The sequence below is a fragment of the Mobula hypostoma genome, chromosome 6 (assembly GCF_963921235.1).
Source record: "Mobula hypostoma chromosome 6, sMobHyp1.1, whole genome shotgun sequence".
Lineage (NCBI taxonomy): Eukaryota > Metazoa > Chordata > Chondrichthyes > Myliobatiformes > Myliobatidae > Mobula > Mobula hypostoma.
Window position 1 is genome coordinate 9,923,311 of NC_086102.1, and position 27,610 is coordinate 9,950,920.

A 27,610-nucleotide genomic window follows, 5' to 3' on the forward strand; every position below is an offset into this window, starting at 1 on the left:
ATCTATCAATCAATTAATTAATATATTGATGTAGAGTACAGAATATGCCCTTTTAGCCCTTCAAGACACAACGCCCAGCAATCCCCCGATTTAATCCTAGCCTAATTACGGGACAATTTACAATAACCATATAATCTTCTAACTGGGATGTTCTTGCACTGTGAGAGGAAACCAGAGCACTCAGAGGAAACCCATGCAGTCGTAAGGAGAACGTATAAACTCCTTACTGGCAGCGGTGAAAACTGATGAGCACCAGACGTAATGAAGCATTGAGTCTTTCTGCACAGATGCTGTCTGACCCACTGAGCATTTCTAACACATTCTGTTTTTATGCTTGATGTGAAACTCTGTCATCAAACCTCTGACACTCCAGCCTATTCCTCCTGAGGTGACTACCTGCCCTGCTGGGACAGCCTACTCAACAACAATCTAATCTTCATTCCAAGTTGAAAAAATTCTGGTGTAAAACACAGTACGCATGGACTCCATTTTTTCTGACTCAGGTACTGTATTTACTTCAGAGTGCTTAGACAAGCACATAGCTTGGGATCTGCAGTCAGAAGCTGCTTTGGACATTCAAAATAAATTCAGACTTGCCGCTGTGCAATCCTCTCAGTGGAATCCTTCAAAACAAGCCAAAAAAAAACCCCATTCAAGTCCCACCTTGGCCAACTGCCAAAGCTGCCAAATACCTAAAACACTCTGAATACTCCCCAGATACTAAAAATAGGCAAGATTTTAATTGGCAAATAAACTAAGAACTTGATATCTTTAAAAAGTCACCAAGCAGTTTTAAAATGTAAATTAATAATCCACAAGAGTTTTTTTAATGCTTTGTAATACTAATGAATTATTTTTACATTAGAAATTGAAAATTAAAAAACAAGAATTTGCAGATGAATTTTGAGAATATTGTCAAGACCTGAGGGCCTGAATTTCAGGGAGAGGCTGGGTAAGCTATCACTTTATTTCTTGGAGTTGTCGAAAATCATGTGGGAAATTGATTAGGTGAAAGCATGCAGTCTTTTTCTCAAGGAAATGGAATCAAAAACTGGAGGGTGTAGATTTTAGGTTGGAGGAGAAAGATTTGAAAGAGATCCTTTGTGTACAAAGGATGTAGAAAACCTAGTTAAGAAGAAAAGGAAAGCTTATGAAGGGTTCAAGAAACTAGGTACTGTTAGAGCTCTAGAAAATTACAAGGTTGTCAGGAAGAAGCTTAAGAATGGAATTAAGAGAGCCAGAAGGAGCCATGAGAAGGCCTTGGTGAGCAGGATTAAGGACAACCCAAAACATTCTACCTATGTGAAGAGCAAGAGGATGAGCTGTGTGAGAATTGGACTAATCAGGTGCGATAGTGGAAACGTGTGCATGGAGTTGGAGGAGGTAGCAGAGGTACTTAATGAATACTTTGCTTCACTATTCAGCAGAGAAAAAGACCTTGGCAATTGTGGGGATGACTTACAGCAGACTGAAACATTTGAGCATATAGACATTAAGAAAGTGGATGTGCTTGTGCTTTTGAAGAACATTAAGTTAGATAAGTCACCAGGACTGGATGAGATATACTCCAGACTACTGTGGGAAGTGAGGGGTGAGATTGCTGAGTCTCTTGCGATGATCTTTGCATCGTCAATAGGGATGGGAGAAGTACCGGAGGATTAAAGGGTTGCAAATGTTGTTCCCTTGTTCAAGAAAGGCAGTAGAGATAACCCAAGAAATTATAGACCAGTGACTCTTACTTCAGTGGTGGGAAAGTTGTTGGAGAGGATCCTGAGAGGCAGGATTTATGAGCATTTGGAGAGACTTAATCTGATTAGGGACAGTCAGCAATGGCTTTGTCAACAGCAGGTTGTGCCTTACGAGCCTGATTGAATTCTTTGAGGATGTAACAAAACACATTGATGAAGGTAGAGCAGTGGATGTTGTGTATATGGATTTCAGTAAGACATTTAATAAGGTTTCCCATGCAAGGCTCCTTCAGAAAGTAAAGAGGCATGGGATCCAAGGAGACCTTGCTTTTTGGATCCAGAATTTGCTTGCCCACAGATGGTAAAGTGTGGTTATAGATAGTTCATATTCTGCATGGAGATCAGTATTCTGCAGGGATCTGTTCTGGGACCCCTCCTCTTTGTGATTTTTATAAGTGACCTGGATGAAGAAGTAAAAGTGTTGGTTAGTAAATTTGCTGATGACACAAAGGTTGGGTGTGTTGTGGATAATCGGGAGGGTTGTCAGAGGTTACAGCAGGATATTGATAAGATGCAGAACTGGGCTGAGAAGTGGCAGATGGAGTTCAACCCAGATAAGTGTGAAGTGGTTCATTTTGGTAGGTCAAATCTGAAGACAGAATATAATATTAATGGTAAGACTTGGCAGTGTGGAGGATCTGAGAGATCTTGGGGTTTGTGTCTATAGGACACTCAGAGCAGTTGTGCAGGTTGGCAGTGTTGTTAAGAAGGCATATGGTGTGTTGGCATTCATCAACCGTGGGATTGAGTTTAAGAGCCGTGAGGTAATGTTACAGCTATACAAGACCTTGGTCAGACCCCACTCGGAGTATTGTGTTCCGTTCTGGTCACCTCACTACAGGAAGGATGTGGATACCATAGAGACAGTGCAGAGGAGATTTACAAGGATATTGCCTGGACTGGAGGGTGTACCGTATGAGAATAGATTGAATGAACTTGGCCTTTTCTTCTTGAAGCGACAGAGGATGAGAGGTGACCTGATAGAGGTGTTTAAGATGATGAGGGACATTGATTGTGCGGATAGCCAGAGGCTTTTTCCCAGGGCTAAAATGGCTAATGTGAGGGGGCATCGTTTTAAGGTGCTTGGAAGTAGGTATTGAGGGAATGTCAGAGGTAAGTTTTTCACACAGAGAGTCGTCGATCCGCAGAATGCACTGCTGGAGGCAGTGGTGGAAGCAGATACAATAGGGTCTTTTAAGAGCTTAGGAAAATAGAGGGCTATGCGGTAGGGAAATTCAAGGCAGTGTCTAGAGTAGGTTACATGGTCGACACAACATTGTGGGCCGAAGGGCCTGTAATGTGCTGTAGATTTCTATGTTCTATGTTCTATGTTCTAGACCCAAGGGGTGGTGACTATATTGAACTATCTGCCAGAGGAAGTTTTTAATATTAAATGACATTTGGATAGGCACATTGAAGACAGATTTGGGCAAAGAGGAGTGTTAGATGGCCTTCTTGGTCAGAATGAACCAGATAAGTCCATGGCCTCCTCTACAGCCACAATGAAGCTACTCTCAGGTTGGAGGAGTAACACCTCATTTTCAGTCTGGCTAGCCTCCAAATCCATTTCTCTAACTTCTGGTAATTGTCACCCTTCCCTTTTCTCTTTGACCTTTCACCTTATCGACATTCCTAAACCTGGATAAGGTCACCCCTCATCCTCCTTTGTTCCAGGGAAAACACAGGAGATTCTACAGATGCTGGACATCTTAAACAATACACATAATGCTGGAGGAACTCAGCATGTCAGGCAGCATCTATGGAGAGGAATAAACCCTACATATTTCAGGCATCTCTTCATTAGGACTCCCAATTCAATCTAATCTCTCTTTATAACTCAAGCTCTCAGGTCCCCGTAACCTCCCTGAGGAATCTTTTCTGCACCCTCTCCAGCATTCTGACATCGTTCCTATAGATGGGCGATCAGAACATGTGCGAAGAGGTTAAGATGCTGGGGAGTGTTCCCGCATCCTTCCTGACTACTTCAGCCACTCGCCGCTCTGTACGCGAATCCCTTGAGAAGTTTCCCTCCGTTCGGTCCGTAGTGAGAGCAGCAGCGATGGGGGAGGAGGGTGGTGCTTGCAGGAGGGGCGATGACTTTCAGGGGTGGGAGGGTTGGAGTTAGAGTGTGGGGAGGGGGTGGAGAGCGGGGTCTGATATGCTGTCTGTCACGGCTCAGCTATAAAACACAGCGCCCCAGATACATAGGTTTTTGTGCTCGCATGGTGGAGGAAGGCGGCGCGACAGTGGTCCAGCGACGAGGGGTGCGAGGGGAAGCCACCCACCAGTGAGACCGCACCGAGACCCATTTCTCTGTCCCCCGGAGCTGGGGCGCTTTCTCGCCGGCGGCAGCTACTCCTTAGCTCGATCCGCTCTCGCTCTCACAGGGACCGCCAGCTCTAAATTAGATATATTTTTAAAAATAGTAACTTTAACGTAACATTTCCTTGTCTTTGGGCGAACTCTGAATTCCGTGCCGTGTCTGTGCATAAGTTTATTGCGCTTGTTTTGGGAAAATTGCGTTGCCTTGTCTTTTCTTTAAACGGAAATCCTAAATTGTATTAATATTTGTTTTGCTGAATTCTCTGGTTTGCATTGCATCCTCTTTGCGGAATTATCCGGTTTGGTTTTTTTTGCCCTTTTTTGCGGATTTCAATAGTTGGCATTACGCCTCTTTAACGAAATCTCCAGTTTGCCTTGTTAGCCTTTATGACCATTACCTGATTTTGCATAGCCCCATTATTTTTTTTTGCGTAGAAATCTCGGATTGACCATTTTTTTGTGGATTTTTTTCCGATTTGTTTTGCCTCCTATTGTTGCGGGGTTCTCTGATTTGCATCGAGCCCGCTTTTTTCGTGCCCCCACGCGGTGGTTCGATGCTTCCTATCCGGTCGCTGGCCAGTGCGATGCTGGTGCTGAATGTGATTGTGAGCGGGATTCTGGGCAGCGGCTCCGCAAATCGGGTGCTGAGCGGTGAGTACACTCCCCTATGAATGTGTGTGTGTGTGTGTGTGTGTGTGTGTCTGTCTGTCTGTCTGTGCTTTGTGTGTGTCTGTCCGTCCTGTGGGCACCTTTGAGACTGCACAAAATTACAAAAACACGGGATAGTCACATATTCATAGAGTACTCCAGCACAGAAACAGGCCCTTCGGCCCATCTAGTTTATGCTAAACCTTATGCTTCCTCGTCTCATCTGCCCGCACCTGGACCATAGCCCATCCATACCCACCGTATCCGTGCAGCTATTCAATCTTTCCGCGTCCACCAACTCGTACGGCGATCTCACCAGCCTCCGAGTGAAGAGGGTTCCCTCATGTTCCCGGAAAACATTTCTTCTCTAACCCTTAACCCATGACTTTTAGTTCTAGGCTTACCCAAACCCAGAGGAAAAAGCCTGCTTGCATTTACCAAATCTATACCCTTCATAATTTTGCATGCCTCTACCAAATCTCCTCTCAGTTTCCTGCACTTATTCAACCTTTCTCTGTAACTCAGGGTCCCAAGTCTTAACTCTGGTCCTTGTGTTGCCTAGAGGGAGATGTCACTTTTACTTCCCTGTTCATATCAGGGTTAGATATTCAGACAATCATGTCTGTGCCTGTCTATGAAGAGTTGCCAAGGTAGGTCCCACCCCCCCCCCTTATCCTCTGCCAGGTAATATATATAGATATATGGGAGAGGATATATGGGAGAGGTTTCTGTCTCTGTCACTCATCCAGAGAGAGTGGTGATATATATGTACTTTGATAATAAATTTAATATGAACTTTGAACTTTGATATGCCCTCTCTATTAAAGAAAGCAGCCGTCCTTACTGAGTTAGTCAACCCTTGGTAATTGTGAATTCCTGGTGCTGTCTGTGTGAAGTTTGCAAGCTCTCCGTGTGGCTGCATGAGTGCTCTGGCTTCCTCCCACTTGTTAGGATGGGACTGGTTTGTAAATTTGCCTCCCACTGTGTAGAGGGGGGTAATGTGAAATGTGAGGGAATTATATGGGATTAATGTAGAGTGAATGGTTAATGGTCAGTTACAGACTCATTGCATCAAAGGGACTGTCTCCATGTGGTGTGACTCTAAATCTCCCTTTAGTCGGCTCCACCACAAAGAACACTACACCCTCGCTGACTTTCAGATTTTTAAAATTTTCGCACTTAATAACTGCCTCATAATCGCCCGTGTTGCCACCAGTATGACCTGACCCACAAAAGGGTAAATGTCAGTTGTGTAGCGTATCATATGTTATTTGTGTTCACATGTTTGTATTTTTGCCTGTGTGACTTACTGCAGTGAGTGTCCCAGTCAGTACAGGAAACTCAAAACCCACCCTCAATCATTTAGAAACAGCTTCGTCCCCTCCACCATCAGATTTCAGAACGATCCACGAACACACAAACATTATCTTGCTATTCCTTTTTATTTTAACTATTTATTTTGTAATTTTATCTCTTTGCACTATACTGCTGCCACAAAACAGCAGATCTCGTATAATAGAAGTCAGTGGTAATAAACCTGATTCTGAATTTTGTGCTGATAGCCGCAGCAAACTGGGTGACCCTCTCACTTCACGCCAATATGAGGGGGCATAATTTTAAGGTGGGGCGGCATGGTAACGTAGTGGTTAGCTTAACATTTTACAGTACCAGTGACCTGGGTTACATTTCCGCCACTGTCTGTAAGGAATTTGTATGTTGTCCCCGTGTCTGCATGAGGTTTCCTCCCCGTCCTCAGGTTTTTTTCCCCACACTCCAAAGACATACCAGTTGGTGGGTTAATTAGTCATAGTAAATTGCTCCCGATTATGCTTGGATTAAACAGGTGGGTTGCTGGGTGAAGGGCCAAAACAGCTGTATCTCAATAAATAAATAAATATATGAATATTGGAGGAATGTATAGGCAGGATATCTGGGGTAAGTTTTTTACCAGAGAGTTGGTGGTGCCTGGGTGCCCTGCCAGGGGTGGTGGTAAAGGTAAATACATTAGAGGCATTTAAGAAACTCTTAGATAGGCACATCGATGAAAGAAAATGGAGGAGAAAGGGTTAGGTTGATAGGTTGAAAGGCTAGCACAACATCGTGGGCCGAAGGGCCTGCACTGTGCTATGTTCTAAGGTTTAAGCCTTGTTCTGGAGCTTTTTTCCTGTTTGACACCAGTGGTGGCTGCGGGTTCGATTCCGACATTTATGAGAAATTTAGCTAGGTACATGGATGGGAGGGGTACGGAGTGTGCTGAGTGAGTTCTGCACAGTGACGCTGGCTTTCAACTGGGCTGTTAAACAACAGTGTGGTCAGATGTGAATGTCCTGTAGTTGGGTTTTGGAAGAAGAGGTGAGCTCCACTCAATGTCTTGGGAATTACTGTAGATAGAGTGATAGAGTCATAGAATTCCACAGCACAGAAGCAGACCCTTTGGCCCATCTAGTCCATGCCAAACTCTTAAACTGCAAACACGAGGAAATCTGCAGATGCTGGAGTTTCAAGCAACACACATCAAAGTTGCTGCAGCACCAGGCAGCATCTCTAGGAAGAGGTACAATCGACGTTTCGGGCCGAGACCCTGCGTCAGGACTGCCTAGTCACATTGATATACACCCGGACAATAGCCCTCCACTCCCTTCCATCCATGTACCTATCCAAATTTCTCTTAAATATTGAAATTGAACCCACAACCACCACTTCTGCTGGCAGCTCATTGTACATTCTCACCACCCTCTGAGTGAGTGAAGAAGTTCCCATTTATGTTCCCCTTAAATATTTCACTCTTAACCCACAACCTCTGATTGTAGTCTCACCTAACCTCAGTGGGAAAAGCTTGCTTGCACACCCTATCTGTACCCCTCATAATTTTTTAAACCTCTATCAAATCTCCTCACAATCTTCTGCACTCTGGAAAATAAAGTCTGGAGCTATTCAGCCTTTCGCTATAACTCAGGGAATTACTTATTCCCCAGTCGGCATCACCCAGCCATGCTGTCACAGAGAATGCTCACCGTGTGCAAATTGCTGCTGCCTTCTGTAAATTACAATGGTGGCTGCAGCTTGAAATTCACTGTGAATTGCTGGGGTAGCAAAACGGATTGGATGTATGAGAGTTCTTACATTAATGTTCCAAAGTTATTGCTGAGGCATCAAAACTCACTGGTTAAGTCAATTAGAAACCTGCAGACAGATAATTGTTCCCTGTAAAACTCTGTGTGTATCATATATATGTATGTGAATAATACCATGTGTGTGTTTATGCCTAAATATATATGCAAGTATATAAAGAAAATTTTCTGTATCTACAACTTGGGTGTAAATGTGTGTGTGTGTGTGTGTGTGTGTGTGTGTGTGTGTGTGTGTGTGTGTGTGTGTGTGTGTGTAATGTGTGTATATTATTTATGAGTGATTTCAACTTTTAAGAGAAATTTGGATAAATTCATGGATGTGAGGGGTATGGAGGGCTCTGGTCCTAGTGCACGTTGATGGAACCAGGCAGAATCAAAGTTTGGCATGGAGTAAATGGGCTGCAGGGCCTGTTTCTGTGTTGTAGTGATCTATGATTCTATCACTATATAATGTGGGCAAGTGTGAGAGAGAGTGACATTTCTCTGTCTCACCTTCTGTAAAGGCATCCGCTAGTCTTGCAAGACCATGGATCTACGCCTGCAAAGTCTTCACCTTCTATGTCATTCCTTTAATCTGTGTCTCCCACTTACTATTTGTGAGGATGTATCTGTTACTGTCTGAATATGTGCGTTGACAAATACAGGGGTATGTAAATATGTGGGTATTTCTATCTTAGCCTCTCTATATATATAACACAGTGCATATATTTGTTCCTGGCTGTGTCTCTATATTACTGTTTTACTGTGAGCATATCAGTCACTCTCTGGGTGTGTGTATGTATGTGGGTATTTCTAGCTTTTATCAAATATAAATATCTAAGAGCCCTTATTTATATAATTTGCTGAGCCCCCTCTCCTCTCTCTCTTTCTCTCCCCCATTCTCTCTATCTCTTCCTCCCTCTCTCTCTATCTCTCTCTCCCTCTCTCCCTATCCCCCCTCTCTCTCTCTCGCTCCCTCCCCTTCCACTCCCTCTCTCTCTCCCTCTCTATCTGTCTCTCTCTCCCCCTCCCTCTCTCCCTCTTTCTCCCTTTCTCTCCCCCCCCCCCGCCCCTCCTGTAATGTAGAGAATGCTTTGAGTCTCCCATTCCCAAGTCGTAGTCATCCGGCATGGAAACAGGCCCTTTGTCCCAACACATTCATGCTGACCATTGTCAACTAACCTAGTCCCATTTCTCTGTGTTTGGCCCATAATCTCCCCTACACCTCTCCTGTCTATGGAACTGTCCAAATGTTCTTTAAACCTTGTAATTGTTTCCATGTCGACAGCTCATTCCATATGCCCATTACCCTCAATGTGAAAAAGGTTTCCCCTCAGGCCCCCTTTAAATCTAACTTCTCTCGAGTTAAACCCTTGCTTTCTAGTTTTAGATGTCCCTACCCTCTCACCTTACCTACAACCTTGTCTAGCCCCACACCTTTTGAGAAACATCCACAGTTTCATTAGCTCTTGCTCGTTTAGACTGAAATGAGGAGAAATTTGCTTTGAACCAGTGGAATTTTCTAGCACAGAGGGCTGGCTCACCGATTCCATTAAAGAATGAGGTGGATAGATTTCTAGACACTTAGAGGGTATGGGAAGAGAGAAAATGATGCAATGGAAGATCAGCCAGGACAATATGGAAAGGCAGAACAGAATGGAAGGGCTGAGCAGTGTACTCAGGCTAATTTTTATGTGTCTTTGCTTTGGGAATAGTAGGATGCTCTGCGAAGATTCCCAGGCTGCACCTCCTCCCCACATCTCTATTCTCAGACCTTTAAAAGGTTCTAACAACTCATGTTCTTGGTGTTATTTATTTATTTATTTATTACTTATCCAATTTATCTTGGTTGTTTATCGGTCTTTATTTATGTGTAGTTTTCGTTACTTATATTGCATTTCTTTAATCTCCTGCGAATGGCTGAAAGAAAATGAATCTACACTTAGTATATGGTGACATGTACTATATGTACTTTGATAACCCTACAGCCAGCAGGCTCCTGAACATTCATGGATAACTTCACTCACCTCAACTCTGAAATGATTCCATAGCCTTCAAACTGACTCTCGAGGACTCTACAACTCACGTTCTCAGTATGATTCATATTTTATTTGTCTTCTTTTGCACACTGGTTTTTGTGCATGGTTTTCATAAATTCTATCGTATTTCTTTATTTTCCTGGAAATGCCTGCACAAAAATGAATGTCAAGGTACTGTATGGTGACTTTGATAATAAATTTACTTTGATGGGGAACAGATGACACTTGGATTAGAATGTATGAGGGGCGACCACAGAGTGGGTACTTACATTCCTGTCCATTAGAAACCAATGGTGCACTAAGATTGACAAGAAAATAAATATGTTCCCAGCTGTCAGTGTGACTTGGGGTCAAAATAATTTTGGCTTTAAAGTTTTGTAATCTGACGCAAGTTCATTTCTCGCTGTGCTACTTTGTGCTGGCAACAATCTTATCACTGCCCAAGGCTCTTTAACAATCTGACATTTATATCACAGTGCTTCCCTAGCTGGTTTTGTGTGCGAACGCAATAGTAATGAGGTTGGCTGTGGTACATAAAGTAATTAATTGGGAAATAAGGCACGTCATATTTGCCAGTAATGAGATGTTAAAGAGCTGGGCCAGAACAACACAGGGTGATGATACAAGAGATTGCAGAAGCTGGAATCCACAGCAAAGGAAAAACAAACAAGATGCTGGAGGAACTCAGAGTGTAGGGCAGCATTTGTGGAGGCAAATGGACAGTCAATGTTTCAAGCCTGAAAAATAGGGTTTTGCATCTCCTGCCTGATGGGAGAAGAGAAGAAAAGAGACACTCCGGGGTGGTGTGGGTATTGATCATGCTGGCTGCTTTACTGAGGCAGTGAGAAGTCTAGACAGAGTCCATGGAGGGGAGGTTGATTTCCGTTATATTCTAAGCCGAGCCCAAAACTCTCTGGGGTTTCTTGCGGTCATGGGCAGATCAGTTGCCATGGAAAATGTGAATAAAAACTGGGAAGAGTTACGGGGACATGCCACATTTCTGTAGTGTCTGGAAGAAGTAAACGTGCTGGTGAGCTTTCTTGGTCATTACATCAGATCATGCTATTGGTCATGTTAAATCCTTAGAACGTGAAACACTCAACCCTCTTGAGCTCAGCACTGATCTTTTAAAAATTAAGCTATAAGATATAGGAGCAGCATTAGGCCATACAGCCCATGAAGTCTGCTCCATGATCAATCACGGCTGAATTTTTCTTTCAACACCATTCACACACCTTCTTGTCGTAGCTCGTGACTCCCTTATTAATCAAGAACCTATCATCCTCTGTTTTAAATATCCCCAATAATTTGGCCTCCACAACCACATATGGCAATGAATTTCACAGATTCACTACCCTCTAGTTAAGGAAATTCCTCCTCATCCTAGTTCTAAAAGGGCTGAGGCTGTGCCCTCAGATCCTAGACTCTCCTAATGGAAACAGCCTCTCCATGTCCATTCTATCCAGGCCTTTCAGTGTCAAGTAGATTTCAATTAGATCACTCCCCTCATCCTTCTAAACTCCAGTGAGTACAGGCCCAGAGACATCAAATACTCCTCATACGTTAACGCTTTCATTCCCGGGATCATTCCCGTGAATCTCCTCTGGACTCTCTCCAATGCCAGCACATTCTTCCTAACAAGCCCAAAACTGCTCACAATACTCCAAGTACAGTCTGACCAATGCTTTATAAAGCCCCAGCAAGAAAATAGTCTATGTCTTTATTTCTTCTACCAAAGTACATGACTATAGGCTTCCCTACACTATATTCCATCTGCTTCTTCTTTGCTCATTTCCCCAATCTATATAAGTCCTTCTGCAGACACTCTGCTCACTCAACACTACCTGCCCCTTCACCTATCTTCATATCATCTGCAAACTTGGAGGCATAGCCATGATTTCCGTCATCCAAATCATTGGCATATAACATGAAAAGAAACTAACCTAATGCGGACTCTTGTGGAACATCATTACTCACTGGCAGCCAACCAGAAAAGGCCCCCATTATTTCCACTCTTTGCTTCCTGCCAGTCAGCCAATCTTCCATCCATGCTAATACTTTTCTTGTAGTACCAGGGGCTCTAATCTTGTCAGGCAGCCTCATGAAGAACGCTTTGTCTGAAAATCCAGGTAAACACCATCTGCTAACTCTCTTTTGTCTATCCTGCCTGTTATTTCCTCAACGAATTTTGACAGATTTGTCAGGAAAGAGTTCCCCTTTAGGAAACAACTCCTTTTCGGGTCAGACTAGAAGGGCCGAGATGGCCTGTTTCCGTGCTGTAATTGTTATGTGGTTATACGGTTTTTATCTCTGTTCTGTAGAGACATCTTTGTGTTGTAAGACTCGCCCTTTGGTACTTTGGCCCTCTGTAAGACTGTGCACATTGATTGGTCTGCAGGTCAGACGGTTTGTTATGGGGGCGCGGAGCACCCCTGCTACAAGATTGCCTACTTCCAAGACCTGAGCAGGCGCATTGGCTTCAAGGAGGCGAGCCAGGCATGTGAGATGGACCGGGGAGCACTGCTCAGCATCAGGTCTCCCGACGAGCAGAAGCTGATTGAGAACCTCCTGCAAGACCTCACCAAGTCCGGCTCTGCCCTCTCGGATGGAGATTTCTGGATTGGCCTGAGACGCAATGGGGAGGGACAGACTCACAACACCTTCAGTGCATGTCCTGACCTTTACGAGTGGACAGATGGCAGTCCTGAAAAGTACAGGTAAATGCAGCAGCTCTGAACTGGAATTGGAGTTGGACTGGTTTACAGTGCCTGTAAAAGTATTCACCCCCTTGGAAGTAATCATGTCTTATTATTTTACAACATTGAATCACAGTGAATTTAATTTGGCTTTCTTTGACACTGATCAGCAAAAAAAAGACTCTTCCCTGTCAAAGTGAGAACAAATCTCTACAAAGAGATCTAAATTAATTACAAATATAAAACACAAAATAATTGATTGCATAAGTATTCACCCCTTTTAATATGACACACCAGATTATCACTGATTCAGCCAATTAGTTAAATGGAGTCAAGATGTTTCAATTGATTGTAATTGGGGTAGTGGAGGTATAATTTGTCCATCAGTGCTAATCACCCCATCCTTGACCAAGCTGTTCCACCGTGAACACGATCTGTTATGAGTCAACATGATGCTTTCAGATCAGGTCATGCATAGCACATACCTCTGCCACACTGCTCAGGTGTGTTTCTGGGGTACAGGGGCCAGTGACCTTGTGCCTGTTTTGTGTTCTATTGCTGAGCAGCAGTGAACCATCTGATTGGCCTATCAGAGCTCTCTTTGGGAACCAGTTGATTTGATCAGCATTTCTGACCTGGCTATTGTTCACCATTGCACTTAACAAAAAAAAAATTGGAAGGTCCTACTGGTGGTGAGTCAGTATCCTGGCTAAAACTGCACTGTGAAGACAAAAGAACACTCCAAGCAACTCTGTGAAAAATTTATTGAAAAACACATCAGGAGATGGATACTAGAACAGTTCCAAGTCACTGACTATCCCTTTAAGTACAGTCAAATCAATCATTAAGAAATGGAAGGAATATGGTACAGCTCTAAATCTGCCTAGAGCAGGCAGTCCTCAAAAACTGAGTGGCCGTGCAAGAAGGGGACTAGTGAGGGGACCACCAAGAGACCTACGGCAGCTCTAGAGGAGTTACAAGCTTCAGTGGCTGAGATGGGAGAGATTACACATACAACTGTTGCCCGGGTGTTTCACCATTCGCTGCTTTATGGGTAACTGAACATAGGACATAGAACATAGAAATTTACAGCATATTACAGGCCCTTCGGCCCACAATGTTGTGCCAACCTACTCTAGAAACAGCCTATAATTTCCCTAGTGCATAACCCTCTATTTTCCTAAGCTTCATGTACCTATCTAAGAAGCTGTTAAAAGACTCTATTGTATCCGCTTCTACCACCGCCACCGGCAATGCATTCCATGCACCCACCGCTCTCTGTGTGAAAAACTTACCCTGACATCCCCTCGGTACCTGTATCCAAGCACCATGAAACTATGCCCCCTCGTGTTAGCTATTTCAGTCCTGGGAAAAAGCCTCTGGCTATCCATATGATCAATGCCCCTCTGTCAGGTTACCTCTCATCTTCCATCACTCCAAGGAGAAAAATCCATGTTCACTCAGCCTATTCTCATAAGGTACGCCCTCCAATCCAAGCAACATCCTTGTAAATCTCCTCTGTACTATCTCTATTGTATCCACATCCTTCCTGTAGTGAGGTGACCAGAGTGGTGAAGAGAAAGCCCAAATCTCAGCTAGAGTTTGCCAAAAGGCCTGCGGGAGACTCCAAAGTCAGCTGGAAGAAAGTTCTGTGGTCTGATGAAACCAAAATTGAGCTTTTTGGCCATCAGGCTAAATGCTATGTTTGGCGTAAGTGAAACACCGCACATCATCAAAAACACACCATCCCTACCGTGAAGCATCATGATGGCTGCATCATGCTGTGGGGATGCTTCACTGCAGCAGGCCCTGGAAGGCTTGTGAAGGTAGAGGGTAAAATGAATGCAGCAAAATACAGGGAAATCCTGGAGGAAAACCTGATGCAGTCTGCAAGAGAACTATACCTTGGGAGAAGATTTGTTTTCCAGCAAGACAATGACCCCAAGCATAAAGCCAAAGCTAGACAGAGTTAATGTCCTGGAGTGGCCAAGTCAGAGTCCAGACCTCAATCCAATTGAGAATTTTTGGCTAGACTTGAAAAGTGCTGTTCACTCACGATCCCCATGCAATCTGACAGAGCTTGAGCAGTCCTGTAAAGAGGAATGGGGAAGAATTGCAGTGTCCAGATGTGCAAAGCTGATAGCGACCTATCCACACAGACTCAAGGCTGTAATTGCTGCTAAAGGTGCATCTACTAAATACTGACTTGAAGGAGGCGAATACTTATGCAATCAATTATTTTGTGTTTTATATTTGTAATTTATTTAGATCACTTTATAGAGATCTGTTTTCACTTTGATACAAAAGAGTCTTTTTCTGTTGATCAGTGTCAAAAAAGCCAAATTAAATCCACTGTGATTCAGTGCTGCAAAACAATAAAACATGGAAACTTCCATGTGGAGTATATAGTTTTTATAGGCATTGTATATCTATCTTATTGACACTTCCTGATGGTAGTAGGTCAGAGATTGTGGGTTTGGTGGCAGGGATCCTCAACAATGCTTTGGGTCCTTTGTCTGCGATATTCCTGGTAAATGTGACAAATAGTGAGGAGAGAGACTTCAGTGATCCTCTCGGTGGGAGGAAACATTAATTCCCTTAAACCATTCTGATTTGAGCCAACTTGTAAAACCCTAATCACTGAAGTTTAGCAACACTCTGGTCACTTCCTTCACTTTGTAGTACAGAGACTTTGGTATGGATTATCGATACTTTAGATTCATCTCTGATCTTCCCTCGTTGCTAGGAACTGGTATGCAGATGAGCCGTCATGTGGCAGTGAAGCATGCGTGGTGATGTACCACCAGCTGACTGCTCAGCCCGGCCTGGGTGGACCATACCTCTACCAGTGGAATGATGACAGGTGTAACATGAAGCACAACTTCATCTGCAAGTATGCAGCAGGTATGTACAGCTGAACTTTGAGGTGGGTTTTCCCATCACTGAACGCGTTAACTTAAGGCTCTCCTTTTACACTTTCTCCTCTCCACACCTGCCTACCACCTGATGTGTCTCCTTCCCTTTCTCCCATGGTCCACTCTCCACTCCTGTCAGATTCCTTCTTCTTCAGCCTTTTATCTTTTCCACCTATTGCCTGCCAACTTTTCACTTCATCCTCTCCTCCCCCATCCAGCTACGTTCCCCCTCACACAGCTTCAGTTATCACCTTCCTGCTTGTGTTCCTTCCCATTCGAGTTCAAGTTCAATTGTCATTCAACTGTACACAAATACCATGAATACAGCCAAATGAAAAAGCTTTACACCAGGGCTAAGGTTCAAAACACAGTACTGACAATCATATACAGCACAAGGCTCTCTCCTGTTCAGCTGTGAACAGCACCATGGCTTGAGGCTCAGTCCTTGCTACGACTGAGGCCACACACCATCTAACTCTATATTCTGCTCCCTTCATTTCCAGTCCTAATGAAGGGTCTTGGCCTGAAACCTCAAATCTTTATTGCTCTCCATAGATACTGCAAGACCTGCTGAGTTCCCCAGTATTTTGAATGCATTGTTTGTCTACATCTACTGTGTGGGGTGCTGCAATCTGATTCCTGCTAAATAATTAGAAGCCTCTATTATCAGTATTCTTTGTAGTGAATGTTTGGTGAGATGGCAGTGCGTTCAGCGCAGCAGCCCCTTGGGGGCCAATCAAAGCTGTATTTGTCTTTTGTAAATGTCTTTTTTACGATTGCAAGACAATACAGGACATTGAGAACTTCAAGTACTGCAGGTCTGCTCTATCAGTGAGCTGCTCATTGGCAGAGGAGCTGGACTTAGTGTAGACTGTGCTACAGGAAAGTACCGGAGTTGGTGTGTGAGGGTGGCATGCAGTCTAACAGCGGGAGATTTTCTTTGACATTTCTCTTGTGTTTGCAAGACCCTGTTGGGTATTGATAATGTAAAATGCTGCAAGTCCACTTCCCTTTTCTATTGGTGTGACCGATGGTAGAGGAGCTGCGTGTCTTCAGATGTAGCGCGGATTAGGCCTCCAGCTGCGGGCTTGCCTGTTGCTGTACTCCAGGAAAGGAGAACCCAGAAGCAGTGCAGCACATCACCCATGCTTGGTTAGGGCTGACCTTTGCCATTGGTGCTTCCCTCCAGAGTTTGATCAGTAGAATGGCAAGCTGAATTGTTGCACACATGTCTACGTCCATCTGTGGACTGTCAGGATGGCTTTATCCTTCATAATAGCACCATCATTTTATAGGACCTGTCATTCAGGGACTTGGGCTACCATGTTCCTCCAGTTGTCAGCATTTGGCTCATAACCTTCCAAGCTGTTCCCATTCCAAGACAAGTTATCTCTCAAGATAGGTTTCTCAGTGAAAATTGTGATTGGTTATCCTGTATTAATAAGCAATTAACAAAATGTACATGATTAATCATATCTTGTTTGACAGTACTGCCTTGGGTTCATATTTGCATGAAAATTTATAAATGCAAGGTATTCATCATTTTCTTTCTCTGATGACAGGAAGCACCCTAACGAATGAATTACTGGACCGCTCTGGGTTAGATTACGGTAAACAAATTAACAATATATTTGCATTACAATATCCTGCATAATTGGCAGTTCTCAGTCTGTGGTGTGATAGTGTACAACCTATGTGGTATGGCCCTTGTGGCTACGGAGATCAGGGGGTATGGAGGGAAGGCTAGGGCGGGGTTCTGAGTTGGATGATCAGCCATGATCATAATAAATGGCGGTGCAGGCTTGAAGGGCTGAATGGCCTACTCCTGCACCTATTTTCTATGTTTCTATGTTTCTATGGAGAGCACAGAGACACAGCTAGTACAGCCACTGTTCCTCAGTGACAGAGACCCCGTTTCAGTGCCTTGTGGAGTTTACCTGCTCTCTCTCTCTTTGACCATATGTTTGCCCTGGATGCTCTGGTTCCTCGCACATCCCACAGATGTACGAGTGGGTAGGTTTCACACCATTGTTAACTGTCTCTAATGTCTAAGTCAAAGAATCCATGGGGAATTGATCAGAATTTGCGGAGAATGAGACTAATGTAACATTAGTGTAAATGAGAACGTGGGATGTAATGTCCTTAAAAGAGAGTCTGTAGGTTGTGAATCAGGTCAGAGTTGAGGTAAGTGAAGTTATTAACATTGGTTCCAGTGCCTGTAGGATCATAACTTTTCCTGAGCCTGGTGATGTGTGAGCTAAGGCTCCAGGTAGCGAGAAGAGTGCATGGCTTGGATGGAGGGGGTCCTTGATGATAGATGCTTGTTTCTTGTGGCAGCGCTCCATGTAAGTGTGCTCACCGGTGGGGAGGGCTTTGTCTGTGATGGACTGAACTGTATCCGTCACTTTCTGTAGGCTTTTCCATTCCTGGGCATTGGTGTTTCCAAACCTGGCTGTGGTGCAACTTGTCAGGATGCTCTCCACTGTACATCTATAGAAATTCGTCAGCGTTTAAGATGACATGCCAATCTAAGCAAACTTCTAGAGGTGCTGGTGTGCCTTCTTTGTCATGCCACTTACAGTTTGTGCTGGTCCCAAGACAGATCCTCTGGTATAATAATATCAAGGCGTTCAAAGTTACTGATCCTCTCCATCTCCAATCCCCTAATGGGGGCTGGCTCTTCCTCCTCCTGTATCGTTTTTTTTCAAAAATTCTATTGTATTGCTTTATTTTTCTTTAACTGCCTGCAAGAAAGTGAATTTCAAGGCAGTATGTGGTGGCATATACATACATTGATAATAAACTTATCTTGACATTGAATATTTCAATGTGCATGTGACAAGTAAAGATAATTTAATCTAAGATTTGCCCCGTAGAATATCAGTGAACAGATTATTTTTTCTTGTCATCATTACTGAGATTAATTGCTTCTCCTTGAAAACTTAAACTGATTTAAATTCAATAGATGGTGACCGGATTTGAGATCAAGTCCTTAGACAGTTAGAACAAGCCTAAGATTACCAGTCCAGTTATGAATGAACTAATTTAATGTACATGTGACAACTAAAGTAAATCTTCCTTTCCACTCTATCAGAAATGCACACAGGAAACAAAATAGTAGATGAGACCTCATTTCCATCAGGAGAGAAATATCTTCAATGCCACAGATCTGCTCCCTCCCTCAGCCCATTTGTGCACATTCATCTCTAGAGTAAGGTACAATAAAAACTTGTGCATTCCAATTACACACAGACACCAGCATCCCTAATTGCAGTTCCGCCAACTTTGAACATCCTCCTAGAGGCTTCATCTCATGGCTTCACACCTCCGATCAGGGACTATTGTCTCATCTCACCTTTAAACTCTTGCTTACCTAATTGGGCTCTGCTCGGTGGTTCTTTTCCCCGAAATTTGACACCTGTGAAGCCAATCTGCCTGTTAATTTTCTCTTTATTGTTTCTATGATTGTTATTGAGTCGTGACCTGAACTGTTTTTAGAAGACAAAGGTAAACATTAGGTTTATTTGTCACATTTATTTGTCATTTGTCAAGTTCAGGTTTATTGACATTCACCCGTATACATGTATGCCGTCAAATGCTTTGCTGCTGCTTGTGCGTGGGAGGGGCGTGTAGGGGAGCGAGCTTTGGGGTTCTAATGTTTTTGCTGTCATTCATTCTTTGGGGCGCTTCTGTTTTTGTGGATGTCTGCAAAGAACAAGAAATTCATGTTGTATATTGTATACATTTCTCTGATTAAATGAAACTATCTAACTGTTGAAATAAAATGACGTTCGTTGGGACCAAGTGCACAACACAGTACGTACAGCTCTCACATAAAAACACATGTAACTCTCGGTTCAGCGAGCAGCTTAATTTAGGGGAGGATAGCCCCTGGCCCGGCCAAACTTAAGATCCCTTGTTTGGGTGGATGCTGTGCAATGTGTCACCTGTTACAAATCAGTACCATGAAATAACAAACAGTACACAATATGCGATTAAACGGTTGAGCTTAATTCTTAATTTGACTATATGGTGAATAAAGAAAACAAAAAAAGAGAAGGGCCCATTTTCGTGAAACAGTCTAATGCGCAACGTTGGAGCTCACTGATAAGCCATTCGTCACCATCGACTTTCTCCGAGCGTCGCTGACCTTCGGACCCTCGCTCCAAGTCCACTCCGTATGGCGGTGTACCAACTCTCTCCATTTGCATCTTCTCTCCTCATCTTTCCCCGGCAAAAGACCACCAATTCCCGGCTCCCAGACACACAAGAAAGAACAACATCCTTCTTATTGGCTAACCCCATATTCCAAAGCCCCGTTATCTCTAGTCATAACCCAAACATTGCTGCTACAGAGAAACTATTACATTAGCAGTGAAGCCTTACAGCGCGTTACACACATAAAGTAATATTACTGCAAATAAATTAACTAATATTAAAATATATTGCATAAGATTGACCTTTAGCATAGGGTATATTTATGGCACAAGTTAAAAAGTGAACAGTATAACGTTACTGGTTCTTCATGTGTGATGAGACCTGGGCAGTGGCAGGGAGTTCAGAAGTCTATTTCAATATGTACATTGAGACATACAGTGCAATGTGCCATTTATGGCAATGACCAATACAGTCCAAGGGATATGCTGGGTTCAGCTTGCAAGTGACGCCAAGCTTCTAGCACCAACATAATATGCCCACGATCTACTAAGCCTAACCCTGTCTTTAGAGGTAGGAGGAAACTAAGCACACAGTCATGGGGGAATGTACAATTTCTTTACCGAAGAGAACTTAACCCTAATCACTGGTGCTGTAATGATGTTACACTAACCACGACACTACTGTACTGCTCCTAGATTGCTTTTAGGCAACTGGGAGTATTTGCTTGGAACTCAGATGAATGGAATGAAAGCTTGCATGATTCTTATCTTGACCAGTTTCAGAAAACGCCTCCACGGAGCCAGAAGTCAAAGTTCGTGCTCCCAGCAATTCAGCTGATGGCCAGAAAGTGATTGTGACAGAGTCATCAGGTAATTTATTCCATCTTTAATAAAGATCAGCACACAAAATGGCGTAAGAACTTGACAGGTCAGACAGGTCCTGTTGAAGGGTTTTGGCCTGAAACTTTAACTATTTATTCCTTTCCATAGATCAGAATCAGAATCAGGTTTATTATCACCGGCATGTGACATGAAATTTGTTAACTTAGCAGCAGCAATTCAATGCAATACATAATCTAGCAGAGAGAAAAAAATAATAAATAAAATAAAACATAAAAATAAACAAGTAAATCAATTACATATATTGAATAGATTTAAAAGAATGTGCAAAAACAGAAATACTGTATACTTAAAAAAAGTGAGGTAGTGTCCAAAGCTTCAATGTTCATTTAGGAATCGGATGACAGAGGGGAAGAAGCTGTTCCTGAATCACTGAGTGTGTGCCTTCAGGCTTCTGTATCACCTACCGGATGGTAACAGTGAGAAAAGGGCATACCCTGGGTGCTGGAGGTCCTTAATAATGGATGCTACCTGACTTATTGTGTTCCTCTAGCATTTTGTGTGTGTTACTCTGCATTTCTAGCATCTGCAGAATCTCTTATGCTTTATGAAAATAGCTTTCTCCCCCTTTCCCTTAAGATTAGCTTTTGATGTGACTACATTTCTGTAGCACCATTGCATGACGTCACAATGCCTCTCAGCCAATTGTCTTTCTTGAAGCATGGATGCTGCTGTAATGTTGAAATAAGGCAAGTAATTGACCCTCATTAACCAATAACCAATTACTTCCGTGGTACTGAGAAGTTATTATTAGTCAGGTCACCATGGAGAGTGCTCCTCCGAATTGCATTGACCAAAGTGAACATCTGAGACCTTTTACCTTACTCATGAGAAACCATCACTGACAAGATTCCCTAAGTTCCTGATGTGAATCATGTTTATTATCACTAACTTAGAGACATAGTCATAGGAAAGCACAACACAGAAATAGTACTTTCGGCCCATCTAATCCATGTCAAACAATTTAAAATGGCTACACCTATTGACCTGCACCTGGATCATAGCCCTCCATACGACTCCTGTCCATGTACCGATCTAAACTCCTCAAGTATTGAAATCAAGCTTACATGCACCACTTGTGCTGCCAGCTCGTTCCACACTCTCACGACCCTCAGAGTGAAGTTTCCCCTATGTTCCCCTTCAACTTTTCACCTTTCACCCTTAACCCATGACCTATAGTTGCAGCTCCAAGCAATCTCAGCTTGCATTAACCCTATCTATACACCTCAATTTTGTATATCTCTATCAAATCTCATCTCAATCTTCTACATTCCAAGGAATAAAGTCCTAACCTATTCAATGCTTCCTTCTAACTCGGGTCCTCCAGGCTCAGCAACATCCTTGTAAATTTTCTCTGTAATTGTTCAACCTTATTTACATCTGTAGGTTGGTGATCAATACTCCAAGTTAGAGCTCACCACTTATTTTGTTTATTGATTTATTGATTTAGCGATATGAGGCCCTTGCAGTCCAATGAGACCTTGCCACCCAATTCCACCCATGTGACCAATTAACCTGCTAATTTGTCCATCTTTGGACTGTGGGAGGAAACTGGTGCACCAGTAGGAAACCTGCATGGTCACGGGGGGAATTGTACAATTTCCTTACTGACAGCAGTGGGAGTGGAACCCTGGTGCTGGTGCTATAATGACGTTATGCTAACTGCTACGCTTCCATACCACCCTTATTTCATGACTTATAGGACATGAAATTTATTGTTTTGTAACAGCAGTATAGTGCAAAAACATAATTTGCTGTACTTTACAAAATAAGTAGTGCAAAAGAAGGAATAACAGTAAGGTAGTGTTCAGGAGTTTGTGAACTGCTCAGATATCTGATGTTGGAGGGGAAGAAGCTTTTTCTGAATTATTAGAGCGCCAGGTTCCTGTACCTCCTCCCTGATGGTAACAATGAGAAGAGGGCATGTCTGTGATGGTCCCTAGTGATGGATGCCACCTCCTTAAGCTGCTGCCTTTTGAAGATGACGTCGATGTTGTGGAGGGTTATGCTCATGTTGGAATGGGCTGAGTCCTCCCTCAGTCCAAAGGCATACCAGTTGCTAGGTTAATTGGTCATTGTAAATTGTCCCATGATTAGGCTAGGGTTAAATCAGGAGATTGCTGGGCAGTGTGACTCAAAGGACTAAAAGGGCCTGTTCCACACTGTATCTCAATAAAATAAAAAAAAATAATCCTCAGTGTAGACTACCGTGTACACTCTCTGCAGCAGAGCTTAAATCTCCTCATTCAGAAGTGAGAACACATGCAAAGGAGATGCTATATTGGAGAGTTAGTACAAAATTCATCAGAATTTGTCATTATACCCTGGCCTGACTCCTAACTCCCCTCTCTGTCCCCAGACTTAAAAAAAATACTAAATCTGAGCCATGATCTTATTGGAGACTGCAGCTCGGCATCATCTTGACCAGAGTGCAGCTCCAATATTTTCTGTTTTTATTTCAAGACTAGCCCTGGACCACTTGTTCTCTACAGGTAAGCAATTTTTCTCCAAGCTCAGCAGGTGAAACCAGATTTCAAGTGAGTTTGATGATGATTTTTGTACGTTCTCTCAGCTGTGGCCATCGATGGAGATTAGCGGGGAGTGAGAGGTTGTGTCAGTTCCACTGCAGTGGTCCAAAGGAAGTTATTGACCTTGTGCTCTTGTTTTTTTTCCAGGGATAATGCCCAATGTGGTTTACGTCATCATTCCCACAATCCCCCTGCTGCTGTTGCTGATCGTTGCCATGGCAACTTGCTGCATCCAGATGCTGAGCAGAAGGTACATAAGGTGCGTTGAATTCAGAAACAGAAACAAAAAAGATAACAGGCAGACAAGTTGTCAGCGCGCAGTGGGCTACATTTAAGATTTTTAAAAGGAAAGGCTGCAGAGATGATGGCTGAAACTTCTGTCCAAAGTCATTGGACCCCTGGAAGGGTATCATAAGGTGAAGGAGACAAAAAAGCAGTCCATGGTGGAAGATACTGAAAATATCCAAAAGAAAACATATAAAATAGCTTCAATTAGCATGGTAGAAAACTTGTGATAATCTCTATCATTAGAGCTAAGGTAATGGAAAAGCTACTGTGATTAATGTGTCGGGATAGGAGTGGGAATTTGAATTGAAATGGGTGACGTAGATTGGGAGACCGCTTCGCTGAGCTGAGCACCTATGCTCATCTGCCAGAGAAAGCAGGATTTTCCAGTAGCCACCCATTTTAATTCAACTTCCCATTCCCATTCCAACATGTCAGTCCATGGCCTCCTCCACTGCTTCAATGAGGCCACACTCAGATTGGAGGAAAAACACCTTGTATTCAATTTGGGTAGCCTCAAACCTGATGGAATGAACATTGATTTCTCAAACTTCCAGTAATTGCCCCCCACATTTCACCATTATCCTTTCCTGTTTCCCTTTCTCACCTTATTACCTTATCTCCTTACCTCCCCACCACCTCCCCCCAGTGCTCCTCCTCCTTCCCTTTCTTCCATGCTCTTCTACCTACTCCTTTCAGATTCCATCTTCTCCAGTCCTTCATCTCTTTCACCAATCAACTTCCCAGCTCTTTTCTTCACCCCTTCCCCCTTCCAGTTTCACTTATCAACTACCACCTGGTACTTCTTCCTCCCCTCTCCCACCTTGTTCCTTTGACCTCTCACCTTTTTTTCAGTCCTGATGAAGTGTCTTGGCCCAAAACTTCAACTGTTTATTCCTTTCCATAGATATTGCCTGACCTGCTGAGTTCCTCCAGCATTTTGCGTGGCTAGTTGTGAGAAGATGTCATGACCCAAATGATGGGAATCTCTGTTGATGAAAGTTACTTTCTTGAGATAGCAGCACCTGTAGATACTGCCAATGGTGGGGAAGAATGTATCCATGATATATTGGGCAGAGTCCACTCATCTCTGCAGCTTCTTGCATTCTTATACATTTGAATTGAAATATTAGACAATGATACAACCAGTCAGGACACAGTAGACCAGGGGTTCCCAACCTTTTTAATGCCATGGATCAAATACCATTAGGCAAAGAGTCCGTCGATCCCAGGTAAGATTGACTTGTGCAATCTGACTACTGAAGGCTTTGCTGTTTCTCATTGTTTCCAGTAAAGACCGATCAAAGACGAGCCCCAATGAGTCAACGCTCTGGATATCTCCAGCTCCGAAGAAGGATGATCAGGCTGATGTTTAGAATCACACAGGCTGGACTCAGCCATTGGATGGAGGCAAGGAGTGACCATCGTACCATTCAGCCAATCCCAATCCATCCGACAAGCTCCCAGAGAACATCAAGCCAAGCTTGTCCTGGGGAGTAAGGAACAATCACCCAGCCCTCCAAAGAAACTGGACAGAACCATCTCCTTCCTTCCTACTGATGTTCCTTTTTGTTTCAAATTTAGGAATACATTGAGGAAACGATGGAAGAGATATAGTCATTGACCCACACCACTGGGAGTGGGCGGGGAGCAACGAAAACTCGCAGATTTTATATACATATTGCACTGACTAAGGAAAGACCTAAGTTCAGGACTGATAGTTTTGGCAGAGCACACACCCTGAGAAGTTTGTATGAAGGGCGGTTGTGGGGATGGGGGAAGAAATGTATTCTAAAGGCATGGCTATGGATGGCTTTCGGAAGAGCATGTATGTGCACCTTGGGAGTATTTCCATATCCAGCGCCCGGTGACCATGTTGTTAATGACCTTCACCACAAGAAACAACAGTGACCTGTAGAAAGATATGAGCAGAGGTCTGAATGCCTACTCTATGAGGAAAAACTGTCCTCACAGGATGTGTTAGAACAGGCCATTCTACCCTTAAAACCTGATCCACCATTCAATGAGATTACGGTTCATGCTACTTAATATACCCAGCTTCACTCAAATATTTTAATTAATGAGATTTATAAATCTGAGATTTAATAGTAATAATAATTGTGATCTGGGGAAGACACTTTCAAACCTCCAGCATCTTGGGTGTGCACAAGTGTTTCCAAGCCCCACTTCAGAAAAGATTATCTGAAATTTGTAGACTCGGCCTTTTAGGGGCAGCAGGTTCCATAGTGGTTAGCACAGCGCTTTACAGTACCACCAGCCTGGGTACAATTCCCATCGCTGCCTCTAAGGAGTTCTTATGTTCTCTCCATGGCAGTTGGCTTTCCTCACAGAGCTCCGGTTTTCAACCAAATTGAAAACTTTAATTCTATTATCCTCAAAATTTATAAATTTTAATTTGATAAAATTGTTTTATTATTGTCACATGTACTGAGGTACATTAAAACACTTGGCTTGACAAACTGTTCATACAAATCAATTCATTAAGAGTGCATTGAAGAAATGCAAGCAAGAACAGTAACAGATTGCAGACTGAAGTGTTACAGAACGTGCAGTGCATGTAGATAATAAGGTGCAAGGCCATAACAAGGTAGACAGTGAGGTCAAGAGTCCACCTTTTTGTACTAGGGCAGGGGTCCCCAACCTTTTTTGCACCGAGGACCGGTTTAATACTAACAATATTCTTGTGGACCGGCTGACTTGGTGGGGGGAGCTGTGTTCAAGTGGGGTTAAACTCACCTCAACATGTCTCTTACAGTTAGGGTTGCCGACTTTCTCACTCCCAAATAAGGGACAAAAGTAGCAGTCAAATCCCGGGACACTTTACCCCCAGGAGACACTACCATGACCATGAAGCCTTGCACGGGCACCTGTGTACGCATGCGTGACGTGTGCGTGTGATGGGCGCATGCGCGTACGTACCGTTTTTTTTCACCCACAAATTGCTTTTGCCTTCGTCTTTCTGACTATACTGTACATACATTATTTCTACTTTATATAGGCTGTGTATTTATCATATCATTCCTGCTTTAACTATATGTTAGTGTTATTTTTGGTTTTATGTGTTATTTGGTATGATTTGTTAGGTTAATTTTTGGGTCTGGGAAAACTCAAAAATGTTTCCCATATAAATTAATGGTAATTCCTTCTTCACTTCACGCCATTTCAGCACGAAAGGTTTCATAGGAACGTTCTACCTTAGCGGGGGAAATACAGGACAAACCAATCTAGCCCAATATACGGGATGTCCCGGCAAATACGGGACAGTTGGCAACCCTGCGTTCAAGTTCAACAGTGCGTGACAGGGAATGAGGAAAAGGTGCAGCTGACTCATATCGTTTCCTCACAGCCCGGTACCGGTCCGCAGTCCGGTGGTTGGGGACCGCTGTACTAGGGGACTGTTCAATAGTCTTATAACAATGGGATAGAAGCCATCCTTCAGCCGGGTGGTACATGCTTTCAGGGTTTTGTATCTTGCCTGATGTGAGGATGAAGAAGAGAGAATGACTGGGGTGGATGGGGTTTTTGATTATGCTGGTTGCTTTACCAAAGCACGGGCATCTACAGTCAAAGAGTACTACAGCACAGAAACAAGCCCTTCAGCCCATCTAGTCTGTGCCAAACTGTTATTCTGCCTAGTCCCATTGACTTACACCTGGATCACAGTCTTCCATACACCTTCCATCCACGTACTTATCCAAACTTCTCTTAAATGTTGAGATTGAACCCATATTCACCACTGGCTGCTCGTTGCAGATTGTACCACACCTCCTAAGGGATGCAATACCTCAATTTTCCCAGACCTGATGAAGGGTGTTGGTTTGAAATGTTGACTGTTTATTTATTTCCATAGATGCTGACTGGCCTGCTGAGTTCCTCCTGCATTTTGTGTGTGTTGCTCTGGATTTCCACAATCAACAGAATCCCCTGGATTTTCAATTTTCCTTGGCTAGGGTGCTTTAATTTTACTCTATTTGTCATTCCTTTCTTGTGACAGATTTCCCCTTATGGTAATTGGAAAAAAAAGGACAAAAATAAAATGACTTGTTTGCCTTGTCAGTCTCCTTGGGAGGAGCAGTGGACAAGATGATGTGGGCTGTGGTTAAGGGCTTGACAGGTCTCCGGAAGTTCTTAACCAATTACTCACCTAATCCCACTGAGTGATCTGATCCCAGGCATAGGCAGCTCTGTTGCAGTCTCAGGCAAAGCTGTGGTGATCAATCATCTAAATTAGTTAAGTAGCC

The 27,610-nt window shown here is 43.3% G+C and overlaps 1 protein-coding gene across 1 annotated transcript; it reads left to right on the forward strand.

Annotated features, from left to right (window-relative positions):
* The first annotated feature begins 4,078 nt into the window (after positions 1 to 4,078).
* On the forward strand, positions 4,079 to 27,289 carry LOC134347762 (chondrolectin-like). The gene is made up of 7 exons (XM_063050166.1): positions 4,079 to 4,721; positions 12,266 to 12,584; positions 15,310 to 15,467; positions 17,041 to 17,088; positions 20,413 to 20,505; positions 23,211 to 23,313; positions 24,640 to 27,289. The coding sequence occupies exons 1-7, from the start codon at positions 4,625 to 4,627 to the stop codon at positions 24,722 to 24,724; spliced, it is 903 nt and encodes a 300-aa protein (XP_062906236.1). The 5' UTR covers positions 4,079 to 4,624; the 3' UTR covers positions 24,725 to 27,289.
* The last annotated feature ends 321 nt before the right edge of the window (positions 27,290 to 27,610 follow it).

What these genes read in the sequence shown, in the direction of transcription:
- LOC134347762 (XM_063050166.1), top strand. Translation starts at nt 4,625, where the DNA reads ATGCTTCCTATCCGGTCGCTGGCCAGTGCGATGCTGGTGCTGAATGTG. An exon ending in GATTGTGACAGAGTCATCAG is followed by an intron (nt 20,506 to 23,210) that starts GTAATTTATTCC and finishes TTTTTTTTCCAG; the next exon opens with GGATAATGCCCAATGTGGTT. An exon ending in ATCCAGATGCTGAGCAGAAG is followed by an intron (nt 23,314 to 24,639) that starts GTACATAAGGTG and finishes CATTGTTTCCAG; the next exon opens with TAAAGACCGATCAAAGACGA.